Below are 23,589 nucleotides of genomic sequence, written 5' to 3' on the forward strand. Positions count from 1 at the left end.
GCCTCCTTCCTTCAAACGGGAAGGAAGAGCTATTTTTATCATACTTGTGGCTATGGCGAAAGAATGTATCTGGTGGACGCACCTGAAAGGATTAGAGACAAACACTTTCCTCTCTGGTCAATCTCTCATCAACTTCTTCAAGTATCACTTGAAGAAAAAAGTGAGAGTAGAGAGGCAAGTTTTGTCTAGTGAATGTTTTAAAAAAAGATGGGTGAATGTAGCAAGGATGGCACGTATGAATGACGAAGCCACCTTGACTATGATTCTATGAACCGTAAAAATTAATAAAGAGTTGCTTATTTGCAAAAAAAAAAAAAAAGAAATATAACATGTGACTTCATTGACCGAGGTTACCGTGGTCTTTTCCGTAGGCTTTTCTTTCCACGAGTAAACCTCACCTGTCCTCCCCTTTACACTTCATATTGACATTTCTGTGATAACGATCCCTATTGATCAATTTTTTTTCCTCTCCCCCTTTTTTTACCCCCCCCCCTTTTTTTGTCCTCTTTCTCTCCTTTTACGATCCCTTTTGATCGACCCCCCTTTTTTTTATTTATTTATTTATTTATTATTTTTTTTTATTTATTTAGTTTTTACCTTCAAAAGAAAAGCTCTACCTTGTAATTTGTTCTATCTGTGTGCAGCCCTGTGTGGCTAATAAAGAAACATATCTATCTATCTATCTATCTATCTATCTATCTGTCTATCTATCTCTATATATATATTTATCTATCTATCTATCTATCTATCTGTCTGTCTATTTATCTATCCATCTATCTATCAATCTATCTATCTATCTATCTATCTATCTATCTATCTATCTATCTATCTATCTATCTATCTTTCTACTTATAACTACGTGTGTATGTCTGTGTACTTATGTGTGTATGTCCGACGGCCTTCTCTCAGTTACTGTTTTCGAAATTACCCTCACAGGGTTCTCCTCGGCCGGTGATTATAACAGAAGACATTTGGCCAAGGTGACGAGCAGTGGGACTGAACCTATGTGATTGGGAAGCAAGCTTCTCTCCACACAGCGACGCCTTCAACTGCAACAATGCCGGCTCTCTTACTAATTCTATCGTTATTTTGAATGAATCTCCCGATATTGAACTCATTAAGTCACATGATACAAAGCCATACCCGTAATGCATAACTGAAACCATATATAGGCAGCGTCTTCAGCCTTTCTTCATAAGACAAATGCTTGAGACCAAGAACCATGCGGGTAAGTGGTGTGACCAGTTTTTGTAGATAGATATATGGTTATCAACTTGCTTGACAGTGGAGTTGAGCAGAAAACGGGAAGTTTGGTTCTTGAGGTTTTCTACGGCAGAGGTGAAAACGCTATGTCATAGATGTGACAGAAATACCACCTTGACCATGATCGATTGGCTGAGTGTATTGACGACACCAGAGATCACAGTGCACCCTCCACTTCTGTCTTCATCTTGACCTTCTCGCCTACGTAGCATGTCGTATTTTGTCAAACACTCACTTTTGGATTCGCTCTCAGTGACCTCCTCTGCTCGCGTATATAACTCTCAACAACTGTGCATCTCTAAATATTTTCAGTGAGCTGGTTACCTGTCCCATCTGAAATTTTGCCATAAGTTTTTAGTGATGATGTCTCTCACACTTGATTTCTCTCTGATCACCTCACTCCTGATGTGCAAATTTAGCAACACTCCATGACATCGATTTTTCGATTGTGCTTTGGGCCATTATCAGACTCACATCCTCCCTCTTCGTTGTGTACCAGCTTTCACACCTGTTGTAAATTGCAGGTAAATAGGTGTCGTTGAAGAGGTTTATGCGATTGGTCCAATCCAGCTTCGTTTTGAGACCAACTTTCATATATCAACGCAATGTACTGTGACATCCAACATAATTTAACAATATTGCAATTACTTCACGTAATTATCTCTTTATTGCACTGTGTTTCAGTAGTTGAGTTATCCTCTCTTTATACCTGGGCCTTAAGCTCCCTGAAAATCAGAGAAATACGGAAGGAAAGAGAAAACTAAAAGCAAAATATTGTTATAAAGAGACAATGAAATTAAATAATTACAATATTGTTAAATTTTATTTGATGTCTGAATACAGAGAGTATAGATAGGAAATTGGATTATATTTTGGTTGCTCTTAATATAGAGTTTTGTTATATTGAAACTGTAAAATGTGCTGACCAAAATCATAGTGGTCAGCCGTTGACCATTGAAAATAAAGATATCTTACGGTAATAGCATATTTTTGATTAATAGATATAATCATATTATAGTGTACAATGTAAAACTTGAAAATATATATTTTCCGACACATAGTCGCAAACAATAGTGTCACCTAACTTTCCTATGCTTGAAACGGAATTATATGATCATGAGGATAAAATATCATTACCTTATCGATTTCTGAAAATTTTACCTTTACTTGTGTCAATTTCTTTGTCAGAATGACTGACAACATGTTCCAATCCAGATTTTGCATTTGAAAAGTTTGCTGCATAATAATTCTATTAAACAGATCGATATTATTGTAATTTCACAAAATACCCGATGTGGTGAGCATGGTTTGTAAAATGGATAACTTCGAAGACAATAGATTTAATACTTCACTTTGGAAGAGAAAACTAATATTTGTAGTTGTTTAGCGATAAACAATCGTGTTAATGACATTTCTCTTTGTTTTACTTTTTATACTATGTTTGCTGATTGATTAATGTTGTTATTTTGGCTGATGTTTCTAAAAAAGTACTTGGAAATGTATTTCAAGTATAAGCAGTCTGTTTTATTTCACAGATATTTCATTACATACGCTACACATTGCCTTTATCCAACTTATTTCTGTGATAGTTGTCTATATTTCTTACTTCAAAACAGATACTGGTTGCAAGATACTATACAATAATTGACAATATCTTCATCCTTTATCGTCTGATTTCCATGCTCCCACCTCTTGATCGGATAGCAGACACATCTCAGTTAACCATTCTAGGTTTTATATGAGGGTATAATTTCCTAAAACAAACCACTTGATAAAGTGTCCTGGGTGCATTTTATTGTGGTACAAGCAAAAGAAACATTGATGTCTTTCTAATAAAACCTCTAAGAAAGCGAGGAATTGAAATTTTAGCTGAGTGTTTGCAGCGAGAAGGGAGGCAAGAGCAAAGACTGCAGCAACTCTAACAAGCTATAAGCATTATATAATAGTAAGGGGTTGTGGTATAAAATAGAAGGTATTTATGACTGATATAAGGCAGAAAGTGTTTACATATCAAAAGAATCTGAAGCACAATTAATTGGCCAGTTGAAATTAGTTTCAATCCTTAATGGCAAGCTTTACGTGGATGTACATGCTAAGAGATCACCTATACACCTACAAAATAATTGATATGTGATGGAAAGTGTGCAGATAACTGGAATCCCCTGACTTTCTTGGTTTGTAGGACGTGAAATGTAAAACTGGGATCAACACACAAAGAAGAATTGAAGTAATTTGAATGTTGTACGGCTTGATAGCTCTAAAGCATATGGGTGTGTACCATACAAATTATTGATGAAATCAATAAACTTCTTTTACATACTGGGGAAATTTTAAGGTCTGATGATGAGCTGGTTTAACAATTTCAAAAGGCAGCTCATTACAAACCATTTTACAGGGACTGTCATCGGAATTGGAGCAGGGTGCACAATATTAATCCTTCAGTTTGGAGATGTTACTTAGATCAGTAGTCTGCTCAGAAGAAATGACCCAAGTGAAAGCACCAGACAAGACATTCATGGATGACATAAAAATGCTATGTAGAGACCAAAATGTTATGCAAATATTTCTGGATAGCCTGGGTGGAATGATTACTTTGTCAAGAATTTGACTTGAAGCAAATAAATAATACAATCTGTTATTTGTGGAAGATCAGCAGAACAAAGTGAAGTTCAAAGTAGCAGGAGAAACTATGCATACGTTTAGGGAAAAACTTATAAAAGTTTCCGACAGTGGTGCGCTGCCTCTTTCTCCAATAATTGTAAGGGCATTAAGATGAAAACATGGGAATGGATTAAAAGAATGAGAGTATTCGAAACTTCCTGGCAAACGTCAGATTCAATGCTTCCAGTTTGATCTATATTTGCGTCAGGCTTATATATGCTTAATTGTCAGTTATTATGTATCATTTCGGATATGTTTATGCAATAGTATGTAGATGACCAGTTAAATGTAGTTAATAAGGTTTTGTGCAAGTGTACAATGTTTCAGGATACCTGATGTCGCGGTGTCAGATAGTTTGAAGTTAGTCCAGCAATTAGAAATTGGTGTGCAGTAATTAATTGATTTATCTAAAATAGTAAAAAGTCGTTTATGTTTTGTTTATTCGATAGTTATTTACTTCATTCTCTGATAAAGTTGGTACTGGGGCGGGCTTATCTCAATTTTGTATGTCTATTATATGTCGGAGAGAGAAATCTTACCACATGTAGTTTAATTTCTACTCAGCCCTTTAATAGAGCTATAACCAGAAGTAGTTTGTCAAAGCCTCAGTGAAAAATACAGATATAAACCGTCAGATATTCCATTCTTTCATTTTGTTAATCATCACACAAGGAACTGCTAAAATGCCTCGTTTTGTTGTGTACGGCGGATTGTGGTAGCAGTAAGGGTAGAATATGATATCTCTCCACCGTGCAGTTTGTAATTGTACATCTGAACTCCTTCTAGTGTTAACGACTTTTGTAATGGTCAAGTTAAACATTGCCAGATAATCACGGATTTCTCTCTATAGTACTAAGCTCCACTGGTGTATATCAGTGTTTTCAGCTTGCGAGACGACTGGTGTAGCTATTTCTGTGTTTATCGACAATTAATGGGACGGTAGTGTTTTGGAAATTGTGTTGTATGAACTGTGTGCAATATTTTAGTTAAATTAGGAAGATTTGAGTTGTTATATCACGAATTATGTCGGATGTTGGTGTTACAAAATATTATCTCTTCATATCTTTTAACAATGTTTTAAAACTTTTATTTTTGCTGTTGTCTTTTCTTAGATACAACATTAAATTTATCGTTCCATCCACTAAGCATTGTCTTTATCGAAGTTATGACTTTGGTTTGCTGCTGAGAAAACCATTGTCTCTTTCTCATTCAAGATAAATATTTTCTTTCTAAAATGCATTGGATGGGCGGTCTCTACCCAAGACACTTAATATTCTGAGATTATACTTACCTCAATTGGTTGAGGAACATATGTATCTCAAAGATACCCGCCTTTCTACCGATTGACTCTCAGTTTCAAGATCTGAAGCTCATTTCTCAACACTTCCTTCCATTTTTCTTGAGGTTCTCTCCACATTTACAGATCGATGTTCTTTATACAGCTGATCTTATTCATACATATTACATGGTCATACTAGCACAGTCGTCTGTCTTGCGTACTACATACATGTGATAACTCTCGATTTTTATCTTAAAACTTGTCAGCATTTTATACCTGCACACTGACAGTGACCATCCATTGGAGCATGCTGGTTCCATTTTGTTCAAGCCTTTACACGTCCTCTGTGTTCACAACATACATTTCACTACTATGTAGCATACACAGCTATTCATACACAGGCTACCCATTGATGATCAGAAACTCCAACAATAATAAAATACATATTATTAATATCTAGATCTAAAATATTTTATAATAAATTTTAAAAACCTTGAAATATTTATTTCAGGGTTTCCCAAGTCTCAGAACAAGCAAGTCCAGACAGTGGCATTTACTTCAAAATATGCATCACAGCAAGTTGGTGAGTATAAAGTCACTAATTGAATTCTATCAATTTTACCTTCACCTGAGGCATTCATGGATTAATAATAATATTAAGGAGTGATCAATAGGATAGACAAATAATTCTGGTTAGACTGGATTAACTCATTTTTGGGGCCAAAATGTGGTTTAAATCGAATAAGTAGTGCTGTCTATCGTTTGTAAATGATCAGCAGAAACAAGTGAAGTTACAAATAGCAGGAGAAATCATGCCAAAAGCTTGAAGACAATGGTACGGTAGCTTGCTGAGAGACACGTCTTGAGGCAATAGGATCAAGGCACAAACTGTGATGGAGTCAAAATCAAAACATAATCCAAAATAAATTTGGCGCTTCCAGTTTGATTTATATCTCTGTCTTGCTTATATATTCTTGAAAGTCAGTACTATTCCAGATATAATTCCTTTGCAGTAATATGTAAATGTACGTTCATAAATATATATATATGCATACATTCATACATACATATATATATATATATATATATATATATATATATATATATATATATATATATATATATATATTACGGACATGTACTTGCATAGCAAGTGACTTGATCTGAGATCGCGTGCTGGAACGAAAACAATTGCTGCGTGGAAGGTGTTTGTATGTCATTTAAGAAACACACAAAAGCCGTTCGATTCACTTCAACATTTAAGTTTAATTTGTCAAAATATTTTCGTCGCTATAAGACCGCGACCTGTTCACTGAGAAAAATTCGTATTGTTATATATATATACATATATACATACATAAACATGTATATATATATATATATATAAACACTCACACACACACGCACACACATATATATATATATATAATCACATGTATATATATATATATATATATATATATATATATATTATATATATATATGTAAATATACATATATATGTATATATACATGTACATACATCTACCTCTACATACATATACATATATACATGCACACACACATAAATATGTGTGTGTATGTGTGTGTGTGTGTAGTTAATGAGTTTCTATACAACACTTTCGGCTCCACTTGCTTAGGTGCAAACATTGCTCACCTGAAAATAGCTGCTTATTAAGGAGGATTAATGACATTGAAATATCTTCAAATATTTCCGGAATCAGATCCTATTCTGATGAATTGTGATGCGGGGATTTAAGATTAAAGATTACCAGCAGCAACCTTTTGAAAAAGAGAGCATGTGTATATTAATCCTACTTGATGTATTGTGACATGCGTTTGTGGTTAGATGTTTGGAGACTAGCTTCATTGACATCAGAATTAGAAGAGGAGAAGAATGTTGATTAGAGAAATCTGGAGGTGATACGACAATGCCCAAACATTGATAGGGCCCCGACTGATGTAAGGGAATATTAATCTAAGAGATTATCAGTGTTTTCAAATGAAAATTAAAGAAGGTAATGATTAGATTATATAGATGTCTTAATAGGGTTATTGTTAGATTATGTAGGATGCCATAATTGGGATATATAGGAAGGTGAGTCTATTTAGTTGTGGACCTGGATATTGAGCTATTACATGGTATTACTGTAGAAAGTATGAAAATGTCGACCCGAGCAGTACTGGTCACCAGCTGACCAGCAACGACAGGAAAACCTCACAAGAATAAAATTTTGATTATTAAGAAATATAAAGACATTTTCTATGAAGTATAAAATTTAGGAATATCTATTTCAGTTTCTTCAATGATTGTTGACAATGAAGTTCAAACAGAAGTAGAACCAGTTGGTGAGTATAAATCAACATTACCTTATTGATTTCTATCACGTTTGCTATTACCTCATCTACTTTATTAAGGAGGATACGTGAGAAGTAAATGAGATATGTAAGATGTCTTAATTGAGAGCGGAGATTTAGGAATGCCAATCAATTTTGTTGAGGGCATCAATAATGGGCCCACTATCCGAAGTAGAGATGAGTAGCATATTGGAACCTGCATTAAGGAAATATAGGAAAATAATCCCTAAAATTTGGTTCATAATTTCCACCGGGCACACGACATGGTTCTAAAACCCCAAGATTCCGAGTTTGATTCCAGGCATTGACGTAAATAATAATAATAATAATAATAATAATAATAATAATAATAATAATAATAATAATAATAATAATAATAATAATAATAATAATAATAATAATAATAATAATAATAATAATAATAATAATAATAATAAGCACCAGCCTTGACAGCGGCTGGACGTGTTCCTCACTGCTCTGACAGTTCGGTGGCCGAAAGCCATAGAAACACTAATATGGGCCAGTTTAGCAACGGGGAAAAATAACTCTCAAAGACTGGAACATCTACAATACCTCGTGAGTATTTGAAATTCTCTTCAAAGTGGGTTAAGAAATTTACAAATTTACGTATCTACAGCTTTCAAACATACATCCGATCGGCTTTAAAAACTTTAATACCCACAACTGCCTCTGTAAGCACCCTTTTTTCTTTCTTTCTTTTTTTTTCTTCTCTCTAAAAACATCACGCTTTTCTCTTTTTTTCTTTTTGTAGACTTGCAAAACCCTAAAACTTTCTATGAATATCTGACTTTTCTTTGCTTCCTCCCAGAATATTCAAATATAAATGTAAACATATACTTTTTATTGCAAAAACACACCTGTTCTTCTAACTGGACATACAAACATCTCTAGAGGGGTCAACTTCAACCTCCACAATATTACCTTGCACGAAATATACAAACACTTTTTATTGCAATAACACAAACGCACATGGAAAAAATAATGATGCTAAGATTCTCTCCGGTCGAACACAGCTTCTCTATTCACAAATAATACAGAACAGCCCTTCAAAATAAGTTAAGAAAATTTACAAATTTACATATCTACAGTTTTCAATCATACATTCGACCAGCTTTAAAAACTTTGATACCCACAATTGCCTCTGTAAACATCCTTTCTTTTTTTCTTCTCTCTAAAAACATCACGCTTTTCTTTTTTTCTTTCAAAACCGTAAAACTTTCTATGAATATCTGACTTTTCTTTGCTTCCTCCCTGAATATTCAAATATAAATGTAAACATATACTTTTTATTGCAAAAACACACCTGTTCTTCTAACTGGACATACAAACATCTCTAGAAAAGTCAACTTCAACCTCCACAATATTACCTTACACGAAATATACAAACACTTTTTATTGCAATAACACAAACGCACATGGAAAAAAATGATGATGCTAAGATTCTCTCTGGTCGAACACAACTTCTCTATTCACAAACAATACAGGACACCCCTTCCTTAATTTTTCTTAAGGCTAATAGTAGTAAACATCTGAACTTTTTTTGACCCTACCCAAAAAAAAAAAAAAAAAGATAGTAATAGTGCTGATATTCTATCTATCTATCTACACACACACACACACACACAAACCTCACCTCGGCTCTATTGTTAACCAAATATGAAAGTATTTTTTGACAGGCAAGAACTCTGGCATTGAAGACAGTCAGCCAGCCAACCACCAAGTCAGCCAACGAGACAGACAGACACTACTGTGATGGTGATAATGATAAAAAAACAAAAATAACAATAATAAGATACTGCTGTGACTACACATAAGACAATATCATTGATGATGATGGTGGTGATGGTGATGGTGATGATGATGATGATGATGGTAATGGTGGTGATAATGATGATAGTGATGGTAATGGTGAAGATAATAACAATAATAAGCCGACTACGGCTGCTATAATGGTACGATTATAATTGTAACGGCAATGATGGCCGTCTCCCCACGAGCCAATCAAAGCTAAAAAATGATAACATTATCGTAGCACCAAAATGTTTTCGGAAACTAAAAGGAAAACTAAATCAGTATACCAAATCGCTTGTCCTATGGTTAATCTGGAAGCGCGTCCCCCAGGGAAGAGCCAGCCTGGGATCGAAAAGTCATCAACTGGCACAAACTCTTCTCCGAATACGGACATGGATGGTCACTTGAACGCGAAATCCCCCAACTCGAGCCCTCCAAGTTCACCACCACAACCACCACAGAAAGAAAAATGTAAGCGGAACAAATGGACCCGAGAAGAGTATAAAGAAGTAATATACGCTTATTACTATGCATTAGGTAGGCCATCTCAACAGAGACACACCGCAAACTGTTACAGTATATGGAGAACACGGAATCAAGACAGTAGGCCCTATTTGGACGAGAACAAATTAGCAAATGTGAGGAGGGATATCTTTAGAAATAACAGACTCACAGACAGTGAAATAAGTGCGATCATGCACGCAACGGAAAATGACATAAATATAAGACAGAAAGGAAATGAAGAATCAGATGAACAGTATAGCCCGCCACGAGGCTTAATTGAAAGACTGCCATCTGACCAAAGTACGCAAAGGCCTGAAGATACAAGAAATTCTATTGTACCTGTTAAAGATAGCCAGGAAAACGAAAAAAACAACAGTAACTGAAGATCTCGCATTTGCTGAAGAACACAGAGAGTCTATGGCAGAAATGAGGCAGAAAATCCTGAATACGCTTGAAGTTGTAAGACATACAAGTATGAATGATAGAGAACCGCTTCATAAACTCTCAAATACAAACCAAAATAAAAAACAAATCCAAATTGGCAACTATGTAACAAATGAAATAATACGAGAATTAAAACCTGATTTTACTGAGTTAAATGAAATTATTTACGCTTCTGCTAGGGCAATTGAAACCAGCTGTATGCCCCCGAAAAAACAAAGAAAACAAAACCTGGGAAGAAATCAAACCTGGAGAAGTAAAATTGAAAAAGAGATTGAATTTATGAGAGAGGAAATATCAATATTAAATGAACTAATATGTGGAAATGATGTAAGATCCAGAACAGGAAGAAAGATGAAGAGAAAATTTGGATCCTCACCAAGAGAAGAACTGATATCAATAAAAGAAACGCTGAAACAAAAAGTCCAAGCAAAAGCCCAAAGAATACGAAGATTTGAGAAGAGAAACAAGTTTTACAAGCAAAATAAGCTGTTCACATCCAATGCCAAAGAATTCTACAGAGAAATAGGGAAGGAGAAAGTAACCGTTAAAGACCCCCCTCCCATGGAAGAAGTTCAAAACTTTTGGGAAAGGATTTGGAGTGACAAGAAGACGTACAACATAAATGCAGACTGGATTATACAAACTGAAGGATCCTACCAAAATTTACAACAACAAGCATGGGAAGACATCACAATAGCAGACCTAAGAAAGGCACTCACGAAGGCCCATAATTGGAAATCCCCCGGTAAAGATAGGGTGCCGAATTTCTGGCTCGCATCGCTCCCGTGCGCACACGGTAAGCTAGTTCAGCTGCTCAATGGAATTTTGAGAGACCCAAAGAAAACACCTGAATGGTTAGCAAGTGGCATTACTTACCTACTCCCAAAGAATAACGAAACCAACCTTCCAAAAAACTTTCGGCCTATAACCTGTCTATCCACCACGTATAAAATCCTAACATCTATCCTGGCGGAGAAAACATATGCATTCATGGAGAAGAACGATATTTTCCCCATTGAACAAAAAGGGTGCCGCCGAGGCTCTTACGGATGCAAAGATCAACTGCTAATCAATCGTATGATCCTTGAGAACTGTCACAACAAGCGCAGAAATCTCAGCACCGCATGGATTGACTATAAAAAGGCCTTCGACAGTATACCGCATCCATGGATCTTGAGATCGCTGGACATCTTTAAAATTTCCCCTTTGATTTCAAACTTCCTGAAGCACAATATGTCGTTGTGGAATACGAATCTCCAATTATACCACTCTAATGGAGTACTTGCCTCAGAAAATATAAACATCAACTGTAGAATTTTTCAAGGTGACTCACTTTCACCTTTAATATTCTGCATAGCCCTAATACCCCTTACAAGTGAATTAAACAGAACAGGGTATGGGTATAAAATTGCCAATAAAAAATAAGCCATCTATTTTATATGGATGACTTAAAACTTTATGGTAAAGACAATAATGAACTTGAAGGCCTATTGCGCACCGTGAAAGCATTCAGCGATGACATCGGGATGGAGTTTGGACTTGAGAAGTGTGCCAAGGCCACTTTCCAGAAAGGGAAAGTGAAGACCACAAATTCAGTCGTGTTAGATGTTGACACAGTCATAAGAGAGCTTGAGCAAGAACAGACATACAAATATTTAGGGATAAATGAAGGCTCTGGTATTCAGCATGCAAGCATGAAAGAGAAAATCAGGAAGGAATGTTATAGGAGAGTTCGTGCAGTCCTGAAATCTGAACTAAATGCACGTAACAAGGTGTTAGCTATAAATTCCTTAGCAGTTCCAGTTGTTACTTATAGCTACAATGTGTTGAACTGGAATATGAGTGAAGTAAAGAATATAGATAGAAAAATACGCAAGCTGCTGAGTTGTAATAGGATGCACACCACCCAAAGGCAGACGTAGATCGCCTTTACCTTCCCAGAGCCCAAGGAGGTCGAGGCCTGATCCAATTTGAACTAGCTTACAAAACAACCACAATTGGACTGGCCAAATATCTCGAAATATCGAATGACTGGATGCTAAAGCTCGTGGAAAATCACGAGAGACGAAAGAAGCTTCATTCTATCATCAAGGAAAGCAAAAAATTTGCTATTGATCTCGTGCAGGATACCCAAACTGAACAACCCGAGGGAAGTACGGCAACTATTGTTGCAAAGAAGGTGAAAATGATGGCAATGAAAAAGCGCACGAGCAATTGGCTGATAGGTGGGAGGAGAAACCTCTGCACGGCAAATATGTTACCCGCAGCAAACAAGCTGATGTTGACCAGAAGCAAACCCATCAGTGGCTGCGGAGCTCAGGGCTAAAAGCAGAGAGCGAAGGTTTCATCCTGGCTGCTCAAGACCAAAGCCTATTAACCCGGAACTACCAGGCCAATGTGATGAAAAATGGAGCAGACCCAAAATGCCGATTCTGCAACGACATGATTGAAACAGTGGACCACCTAATCTCTGGATGTAAAGTTTTAGCACCAGTGGAGTATAAATTAAGACATGACAGAGTTGGCCAATATCTACACTGGCTAATAAGTCGGCATTACAATATCAAAACTGCCGACAAGTGGTATAATCACCCCCTGAGGCTGTAACTGAAGGAGAAAATGTAACCATTCTGTGGGACTTTCCAGTACATACAGACCGAACCATCAAGGCCAATAAACCAGATATTGTTGTGAAAGACCAAAACAATAAAGTTTGCTTATTGATCGACATGAGCATCCCCTGTGATCATAATATCTCAGCGAAAGAGTTTGACAAGCTCAGAAAATATAAAGAACCTACTCATTGAAATTGAGAAAATGTGGCATCTCAAGGCGGTTACAATACCAGTGATCGTAGGAGCACTAGGAATGATCAAGAAGGGAACCGAAAATTATATGAGAATGATCCCTGGCTTACCATCCCTGCAAGAAGTGCAAAAGATTGTCTTAACTGGTACATCACAATATTGAAAAGAGCATTGTCGATGTGAGAACTGTTGCTGCTCATGTATTTTAATTTAACTTTAAAAAAAAAAAAAAAAAAAATGAACGAACTACTGAGTTTGGTTAATGGCCTACCAAATACACTATGAGTTTCTTTGCCCTAGGAGTCGGGAAGACACTCGGCAAGAAATGGAAGAAAATTTGAAAGAAGAAAAAAAAAGTAATAATAATAATAATAATAATAATAATAATAATAATAATAATAATAACAACAACAACAACTACATCGAAAAATACCTCAGGAATTTCCCCAAAACACCAGATGAAGGCTGCAGGGTATAACAGCCGAAACGTTGAAAGACGAATTTGAATAGCCGGAGGTTGACAATATGAGCCATTTGGTTTGAGATGGTTATGAGGATGTTACTTATATCAGCAGAAACGGCTCAAGTGAATTACAACAAGAAGGCATTCATGGATCACTTAATAATACTAAAGAGAGATCAGAAGGATATGCAAATAATTCTGGTTAGACTGGATTAACTCATTATTAGGGGGGAAATGTGGTTTAAATCGAATAAATAATGCTGTCTATCGTTTGTAAATGATAGGGCTCCGATAGATGAAAGGGAAAATTAAACTAAGAGATAATCAGTGTTATCACGGGATAATTATATAAGATAATTATTAGATCATGGAGATATCTGAATAGAGTGATTCTTAGACTATGTAAGATGTCTTAATAGGGAGATATATTAGGTTAGTCTATTTAGTTGTGGGCCTGAATATTGAGTTATTACATGGTATCCCTATAGGAAATATGAAAATGTTGACCCAAGCCGTACTGGTCACCAGTTGACCATCAATGATGGGAATGTCACAGAATAACAGAATTTGGATTATTAATTAAGATAAAGACATTTTTCTGTAAAGTGTAAAATTTAGGAATATCTATTTCAGTTTCTTCAATGATTGTTGACAATGAAGTTCAAACAGAAGTAGAGCCAGTTGGTGAGTATAAATCAACATTACCTTATTGATTTCTATCAAGTTTGCCATTACCTCATCTTCTTTATTAAGGAGGTTACGTGAGAAGTAAATGAGATATGTAAGATGTCTTAATAGAGAGCGGAGATTTGGGAATGCCAATCAATTTTGTTGGGGGCATCAATAATGGACCCACTGTTGAAAGTATATAAATATTGACCGAAACCTGAGTGAACGCTTGATGATAGGAATCTCTCACAATAATAGAATATAGATTATTGATAATGATAAAAAGATTTTACTGTAAATAATATTTATTTCAGTGAATCTAAAACTTGAAGGGAAATAAGTGCAGACGATGGTAGCAGAGCCAGTTGATAAGTATAAAATAACAGCCCACAAATGTCTATTTTGCCTTTGTTTCTATGGCTGCCTCATGTGTCGATAGAGAAAATGGTGAAATACGACAGAGAGTGATCTGGGAGGGAGGGTTAGTTTATAAGTTTGTGAAAGGAAGGTAGTAGAGGGAGGAGGAATGGTGGATATGGTTGGGGATGAGAAACAGTAGCGCATCATAGGTACATGAGGGAGAATGGAGGAGAATGCGACATGTGTGGGGGTGGCATTGTTGGGGGACAAACAGGCGCTTATGACCTTGAATTAGGTTGGTGGTTGTTCTCAAGCACAGAAAGGCTCAACATTTCAAGATCATTACTCACCATTTCGTCCCATTCTTCCTGGAAGTTCATTAGGGAAATCTGGGGGTGAGAGATCAATGCCATATCATCGATTGGGCTCCGATAGATGAAAGGGAAAATTAAGCTAAGAGATAATCAGTGTTATCACGGGATAATTATATAAGATAATTATTAGATTATGTAGATATTTTAATAGAGTGATTCTTAGATTATGTTGGATGTCTTAATAGGGAGATATATTGGGTTAGTCTATTTAGTTGTGGGCCTGAATATTGAGTTATTACATGGTATCCCTATAGAAAATATGAGAATGTTGACCCAAGCCGTACGGGTCACCAGTTGACCATCAATGACAAGAATGTCACACAATAACAAAATTTGGATTATTAATTAGGTTAAAACATTTTTCTGTAAAGTGTAAAATTGAGGAAATTTTGTTTCAGTTACTTTAACGCTTGTTGACAATGAAGTCCAAACAGAGGTGGAGCCAGCTGGTGAGTATAAATTACCAATATCTTATTGATTTCGATCAATTTTACCATTATCCGAGCAACTTTGTTTGACAGAATGACTGAGAACAAGTCCTATTGCTACATTTTTTTCGAATGGTTAGCTACACATTATTTTTCTATTCTTGTACAACTACAGGAATATCCAATAGATGTATTTTATAGTAAAGTGGAAGCATCAGATATTCTTCCACTCAGAAAAATGGCGTCTCAAGATAAGGAGAAATATGCAAAAGATAAAATATAAACCCTTAAGCGGTTCTGTCCCTTTAAGGAGAATAAGTACCGTCTGTCACCTCACTATAGTCTCTCTCGTCCTCTCCCTTGTTCTCTCTCTTCCACTCCCTTTGTATACAACAAGCAGCAGCTCCTCTCGTTCCCAGTCAAGTAACCACATCAATTTTTTTTTTAAATATTGTTATTATTGAAATTTAATAAAATGTCCACCAAGGTTATCGCTGTTGGCAAAATGGCTAAATTAGAAAACAGAATAGAGTTAATATTGTCCTTTGGGAAGGTGGCGAGCTGGCAGAAACATTAGAACGCCGGGCGAAATGCTTAGCGTTATTTCACCTGTCTTTACATCCTAAGTTCAAATTCCACCGAGGTCGATTTTGCCTTTCATCCTTTCGGGGTCGATAAATAGAGTATCAGTTGCGTACTGGGGTCGATCTAATCGACTGGCGCTGTCGCCAAAAGATTCTGGCCTTGTGCCTAGAGTAGAAAGTAATATTGTCCTTTAGAATAGGAACTAAAAGGATTTTGTTGTTTATAGGTAAACAGGTGATTTAATGACAAAGTGTTTGTTCGTTTTACATTTTTAGTAAGCTTACTGATTGATTATTGTTGTTGGCGCTTTTGCTTAACCAGATGTTATGGTGAAACTTGTTCTAATAGTGAACAGCCTGGTTTTTTCACTGTCATTACGTCCACTATTCAACCATTACATCTATTCAATTTTGCCTATATTCAAGTAGAAGGCTGCTTTGCGGCTCAGACAAACTCTCTCTCTCTCTCTCTGTCTCTCTCTCTCTCTATTTCTCTCTCTCTCTTTCTCGCTCCCTTTCACTATCTTCAAGTTTTAATACAGTAAATAATATCATCCTCTCCCTTTTATCATCTGCTCTCTATGCTCCCATGTACTGGATGAGTGGTCACTGTCCATGTCATTTCTTATTAACAGTTAACTACCCATAATGATTGCTTGAGGATTACCTCTCAATTAACCATTCCAGCTTTTTCATGGTGGTATGCCCTTCTTATCACCAACCACTTTACAAAGGGTCCTGGGTGAATATAATTGTGGCACAAACACTACAAGAGATTGCCATGTCCTCGGCAAGATTAAACCTCCCTCTCAACCTTACGGTGTCAACTCTCATCCAACAACCACCTCCTAGTGTGTAGTGGGAGCATTTGATCATAGCACCAGCATTAGTGAGGTTGTGTCACATTCCAAATTATTAGAAAGTTAGTCCTCACTACTCTATGATGTGTTTGTTCACTGATATGTTTAAGATGGGAGAAGAAGAGATTATAGAAGAATCGGAATGCAAAGACTAAAAGATACGAGACAATAAGGATAAAAAAAGTGATTCGAAGGAGCGGTGGAGGCTGACAACAGTAAATGATGGAGACTGAGTTACAACGGTGTGTGAGGTACCAGAGTGCTTAATTATTTATTAACATTCCTTGGTTGCTCACTCTCACTGTTTCTCTTGCCCTCCTCCTCTCACTGGGTAATCATGTATGTCTTCTACTATAAGACACATGTTTCAATCCCTCTGTCACACTCGAACCTGTCATCCTCTGGCACACGACCACCTCCAATGCTCTCCCTCTCAAAGGCTTTTTGTCTTGCAAGTTCTTTGGTGACCCCCACCAGTGCTTGTGGATCCAGATCCCACTGTAAGGTTATTGGTGTTGGGAAGAGTATCCAGCTGTAAAATCCTGCCAAATCAGACTGTGAAGCCTGGTGCATTCTTCTCCCTAGCCAGCCCCTGACAAAACGTACAAACCCTGCCAGAATGGGGAACCGAGGTTCAATAATGATAGTGGTAGTGATGATGGTAGGTAGAGCGATGGATGCTAATTACTTGCAAATACATCAAAGTTATACAGGTTAAATTAGAAGATAGACTGACCAAATCTCAACTGAGATAATGGATAATTACAGGTTTCCGGATTGCCATAAATACTAGTAATTAATAAAAGATCACATGGGTAATTACAGGTTTATATATTTCTGTGAATATTTACATATATATCTGTATATTTGTAAAACACTAATTGGTATTTTAAATCAGAGCATTTAGAATTAGCCCAGCAATAAGGAAGTGGAGTGCAGAAAGTTATTGACTATAAATTATCAATAATTATTCGTTTCCTCTACATCGGTAAAAGGCAATTTCTGTTTTGTTTATTCGAATTCTATTTACCTCATTCATTGATAGATTTGGTGTTGGGGCTAATCTAATTTTTAAGGTCTAACAAGAGGTCAGGGAGAGAGAGAGAACGAGAGAGAGAGAGAGAGAAAGAGAGAGAGATCATACATCTTACGATTGGTTGTGTAATAGCTACTCAGGCCATCTTTAATACTCACATATACACACATATATATAACAATACGCAGCTGGTCACAGCCTCCGTAAAAAACACCCAGATCTAACCCGTCAAATATTCCATTCTTTCATCTTGTTAAACATCACAGAGTTAACTTACAAAATACAGTGTTTTGTTTTGTGGGGTGGAGTGTGGTAGCAGTCGGGATGCAATAAATAATTTCCTCATTGTACAGTATGTGGTTGTACATCTGTAGACCTTCTAATATTAACCACAATTGAAGTGGTCAAGGTATACATAGCCAGATCATCACGGATATCGCTCTTCAGTAACAAACTCCGCTGGTGTATATCAGTGTTTTTAGCTTGTAACCCCACTGATGTCGCTATTTCCGTGTTTATCTACAATAAATGAAATGGAAAGTGTCTTGAAAATGGTGTGGTAGGAATGATGTGCAATGTTTTCGTTAAATTGAGAAGATTTGATTTTTTTTGCGACTCGAATTGCGTAGGAAGTTGCTGTTACAAATTAATATTACCCATTCATGTCTTTTGAAAATTTAATATAATTTTATTTCTGTTGTTATTGTTATTCAGATGATCACTACATGCAGATACCACGTTTTGACTGTAAAAGTATTATGAAGTCGCATCCATCCAAATTCCGTCCCCTTTGCCCAGCTGTGTCCAAAATATTGCAGCTCACAGACTCCGATAATGATTCCAAGAACCTGGTCACAGTTTCAAGAATCGTTGAAATCCGCAATGGAATAGTAACCTATTCACCAGATTTGAAGTTAATAAGTTGTGCCACAACAGGCGGTGATTTTGATTTTCATTGTTCTTCTAATGTCACAGACATGACAAGAATTGGTGAACACACTGTTCTAGCCACAATTCCTTTCCGCAAGAAAATAGTTTTCATTAATCCATCAAGTTTCCACATAAAATCTCTGGATTATAGTTTCTTTACAATTTCTTATTTCGAACATTCTACATTTGTAGGGACTGAAATGTTTAGTAAGACAATATATCTCATAGACTGGGATAAAAATAAATTTGAAGAAAAATTTAGTGTGAAAGAAATTGTTGGAAACATAGCAGTTGGTCCACAGTATCATATCTTAATAGCCTTAGATAATATAAATAGAATTAGCTGTTACACAATAGATGGCAGACACTTGTTTCAGTTGAGGACCCATTCCATCGATATTCCAACCGACCTCACCGTATATCGAAATTATTCTTACGCTGTGCAAGGAAATGTAATTTACAAGATTTCAGCAAACGGTGCTGTGTCCCAAAGAGAAATTGGGATAAAAGCTCGATATATTTGTGTGGCAACAAATAATATTTACTTGACTGACCGTTTTGGTCTTGCACACATTATTAGGACAAATAAAGATTTTTGGCCTCGGCTGTCTTACCATCACCAAGACCATGTCCCGAGCCTGATAAACCAAATCCATATTGATGACCCCTCCAACATTACAACGATTCTACCTATGTCAGCCTCTTCAGTAGTAATTATATATCGGGATCTAAAAGCTATATTAGTTACTGACGAAGGGCAACCGTTTGGTGGAAAATGTTTAACTTTTAAACTCCAGCCTTCTGTTTTCTGTAGAGTGGATTCGAACACATTTCTTGTCCTTTTTAGTGAGGACAGGAAACTTCAATATATTACCTGTCCACAACTAACTGAAGGTGATTTAATAGACGTCGAAAGCAATTACATTCAAATGTGTCATATGGTATCAAATAGGAGTTTGGCTCTGACCACCAATGAAGGTAAAGTGGAGGTACATATTTTATTGATTAAAACGGATCATGTCGACATTGTAAACAGAATTTCATTGGAACATGACAATGTCGCCATTGCTGCTACTCCAATTAATTTTGTAGTTGTAGACAGAAAGAAACTTAACTTGTTATTTTATTCAAGCTTTGGTGAGGAGCTTTCCAAGAAACACATTGAGTTCAATGGCTATCCTCATCATGTTTTCACAGACAAATTATACTTGTATGTTATCTTCAGGAGAGAGTCTTTGATGACTTGTTACAATATAATTGGACAAAGGAAATGGCAGTTGAAACTTCCTTCAAACTTTCGCTGTCACGCTGCTGTTTTCCAAGGAACAGCTTATGTGCTGGACGATCTACTCAGTCAGATTCTTCTTTACAAGTACCATGACTGGTCAGACTGTCATGTAACCTTTCAAAACCCTTATAATAAAAATCTAAATATTCGACTCGAAGAAAAGGAGAATGACCAAGTTCTAATTGGTGAAATATGTCATCTGGCAAATGGACAGTTGGTGTTGTCCGACATATATAATGATTGTTTGCTATACATTTCCAACGAAGGGAACATTGTGTCTAGATTATCTCTGCCGTCTACAGCTACAGATATATGTCGATGGAATTATAATCAGATAGGCGTCACATTACCTCTAGAGAAGCAATTACGGGTCTTCGGAAACGTATCAAAGGCAGTTATAAGTGTATCATTAAACCAGCCTTATGTACGGGTGTGTAAGCTGGGTGAAAGTCATATTATTTGTTATTGCGATAAACCATCGCATTTAGATATTTTAAACATTAACAATTGTAATCAAGTTCAAATAATTCATAGAATTAATATTCCTTTTGTAATGAAATCATTATCATTAGAAAATGAAACACTAAAACTATTGATTATTGGTAAGAAAGCAGTATTCTTCTACAAGATCATCAGGAGGAGGAGAAGCAGTGTTTTACCATCCCAAGTGAAAACACCCTCCAATCTCTATGGTGATGGTGGTCCTTATAGCATTGAGATGATACCCAATATTTTACTGTCGCAAGGGAAAACACAATCCAATCTCTATGGTGGACGTATTGATAAAATGTGTGTTCATTTGATAGACAACAGCCGCATGTTTGCTGTAAATGAGCATGACTTGCTGGTGAAAGATCATGTCACAAGAAGCCAAATTAACATGTTCATCGATCTGGTAGATGTATTTTCTAGAAACATCAGTCTCAGTGAAATGTTGTCTTCTAGATTGTATCTACAAGATCTCACAGTTTCTGATAAAGCTCATGAAGTTGTTGTTCTTCAAAGTTTTGGAGATAAACATCCAGTGGAGATTGGTTGTTTGGTTATTACAGAAAATAACCTGGTTGCTTTATATGACAGCACAAATCAAAACATTAAGATATTAACTTTTGATGGTCAGCTTGTTGACTCTATCAAGTTAAATGTTGTCCCTAGACATATGTGTTGCTGGCGATCAAACACATTGGTTATAACGACCAATAACTATCAACTTCTGACATTAAAAGTGGAATTTCCACTGATCTTGGCAACTTACCACACGGAAAATAGATACAATTGTATCGCTTGTCGATCCGACAATCTACTGGTGTGTAGCAGTAGCAGTAGTAGTAGTAGTAGTAGTAGTAGTAGTAGTAGTAGTAGTAGTAGTAGTAGTAGTAGTAGTAGTAGTAGTAGTAGTAGCAGTAGTAGTAGTAGTAGCAGCAGTAATGTTGGTGGTGGTACCTGCATACCCGAAATTGAAAACGGCCTGTTTTATATATATATCGATGAAATACAGTCAGCTGTCCGTATTATGAGAGAAATAGACTTATTTTGGATGTGCTACAGATATAATATCACCCATATCTCAGTTATTGCTAATTACAACATCATCGTCAATACCGAGAGGCTCATCACTATTCTGAACCCGAACGGGCAATATTTATATTCATTTAAGCACAGTATTTATTCCCGACCCATTTCTATGGCAACCGATGATACTTATTTGTACATTACTGGACGGAAGAACATCTATGAAAACACGAAAAAGTATCGTATTGTCTCATTGTTGCAGAACGGTGAATACAAGAGAATATTCTTAAATGAAAGAAATTATAAACGTCCGTTGGATTTCAACAGTATTAACTGTAAAGGCCCGAGAATTGTTGCAAACTATGACTCGTACTTATATATTGAAGGTTTGTACAAGATTAATCGGGAAAAATTCCCCGTTTCACGGTTACAAACAAACGATTGTCCTGTTCAAGTAAAAGATATCGATATCTCTGATGAAGGAAAGACAGTTGTGTGCGAAATGGCCAATAATGGAAATGTTAAACTATTTGATGAAGACGGGAAGTTGCTATGTTACAGAGATTTTGGAAGTTTTGTTGGTGGTGTATGTTTTACAGGAGAAAGAAATATCTTGGTTACACTCCCTAACAGACAAGAAATATTTCAGCTGAAGTCACAAAACTTGGAGAAATATAAAGTTTGGGAAAGTCGAGTACCTTATGGTATAATATGGAGAAAAGTGGGAAATATTTACTGGTGTGTACATATCAACATGATTGAATGTGATACTATAAAAATTGATGGGGACCAACTGAAGGTTCTGGAATCTGTGCCGTTATCAAATCTTGATTTTGGCCTTCATTTCCCTTCCATTACATCTCAGAAGAAGGGAATGTTCAGTAATGAATTATTTAACAAACTTAAAAACGGTGGCGATGGAGGAGAAAGAAGTACATCAAGGAAAATAGAAGTAAGACGTGGTAATTACATAGCGGAAAGTAAGTTAGGAATTTATGAAATATCAGTGAGAAGACTGCCACATAGAACAGCAATGTTCCCGCTTTCATTTTCTCTATCTGGTTTACTAGATTCAAATTCGATGTTTTGTTTTCTTAATGCTTTTAAGCTAATTATGTTACAAGACAATAGTATCGTCGTGCTCCTCCATAAATGTACTCTCATGGTCACCAGTAGAGACGGTCATCTGCTTTACAGTCAAACATTTGAAAAAGAAGCTCAAGATATATGTCAATGGATCGATTTGTAGTCCTCTTTCGTGACGATAAACAACTGATGTTCTTCGATACAGATTTGTTTCTTTTAAAAAAGATCACAACTGAAAAACCATACAATTTAATGTACAAAAAGAACGGCAATAATCTGGTATGTGTGTTTGAAGACGCTCCAAATGAATGTAGTAATATTCCATATGGGACATACGCAGACATACTTCACATTAGCGGTGAAATGTACGAGTATAAGGGCCGAATGAATTTAGGGAAGGAGGGGAAGGTTGTAGCAATGGGTGTGACATCGAATGAAGACATTGTGGTTCTTAAGTACAAGGAAGATCATTACGATGTATGTTGGTACAGAGACAATTGGGTTAGAAGTCAACAACTAATGATTCAAGGTGAGGAACCATTTCCAAACATTTTCAACAAATCCTTGACCATCCACGGCGAAAATATTTACATATCAGATTTTAATAACAATATCCGCCAAGTATCTGTAGACAGCAAATGCGAAATCTTTCTCAGCTCTCAGGAAATTGAAGTCTGCCACATCAAGGCCATACATGTTTCGGATTCTTTCATCATGATTTACGGAAGTTTGGACAACCGTTTTGATGGATTATTTTATTATGAGAGATAAGGCCCTATATTAAATCGATATATGTTACGGGCAATTGGCATTAGCAGCCTTTTGACTATATTTCTTTATTCGATGGGATGCTTCTGGAATAGTCACACAA

The 23,589-nt window shown here is 36.2% G+C and overlaps 1 protein-coding gene across 1 annotated transcript; it reads left to right on the forward strand.

Moving 5' to 3' along the window:
* Positions 1 to 1,262: 1,262 nt before the first annotated feature.
* LOC118761146 lies at positions 1,263 to 22,881 on the forward strand. The gene is made up of 7 exons (XM_036498856.1): positions 1,263 to 1,338; positions 2,107 to 2,239; positions 5,037 to 5,098; positions 5,715 to 5,786; positions 7,502 to 7,552; positions 15,393 to 15,443; positions 18,617 to 22,881. Exons 1-7 carry the CDS (start codon positions 1,263 to 1,265, stop codon positions 22,879 to 22,881), a joined length of 4,710 nt encoding a protein of 1,569 aa, XP_036354749.1.
* The last annotated feature ends 708 nt before the right edge of the window (positions 22,882 to 23,589 follow it).

Source organism: Octopus sinensis, unplaced genomic scaffold, assembly GCF_006345805.1.
Source record: "Octopus sinensis unplaced genomic scaffold, ASM634580v1 Contig09641_ERROPOS337660+, whole genome shotgun sequence".
Taxonomy (NCBI): domain Eukaryota; kingdom Metazoa; phylum Mollusca; class Cephalopoda; order Octopoda; family Octopodidae; genus Octopus; species Octopus sinensis.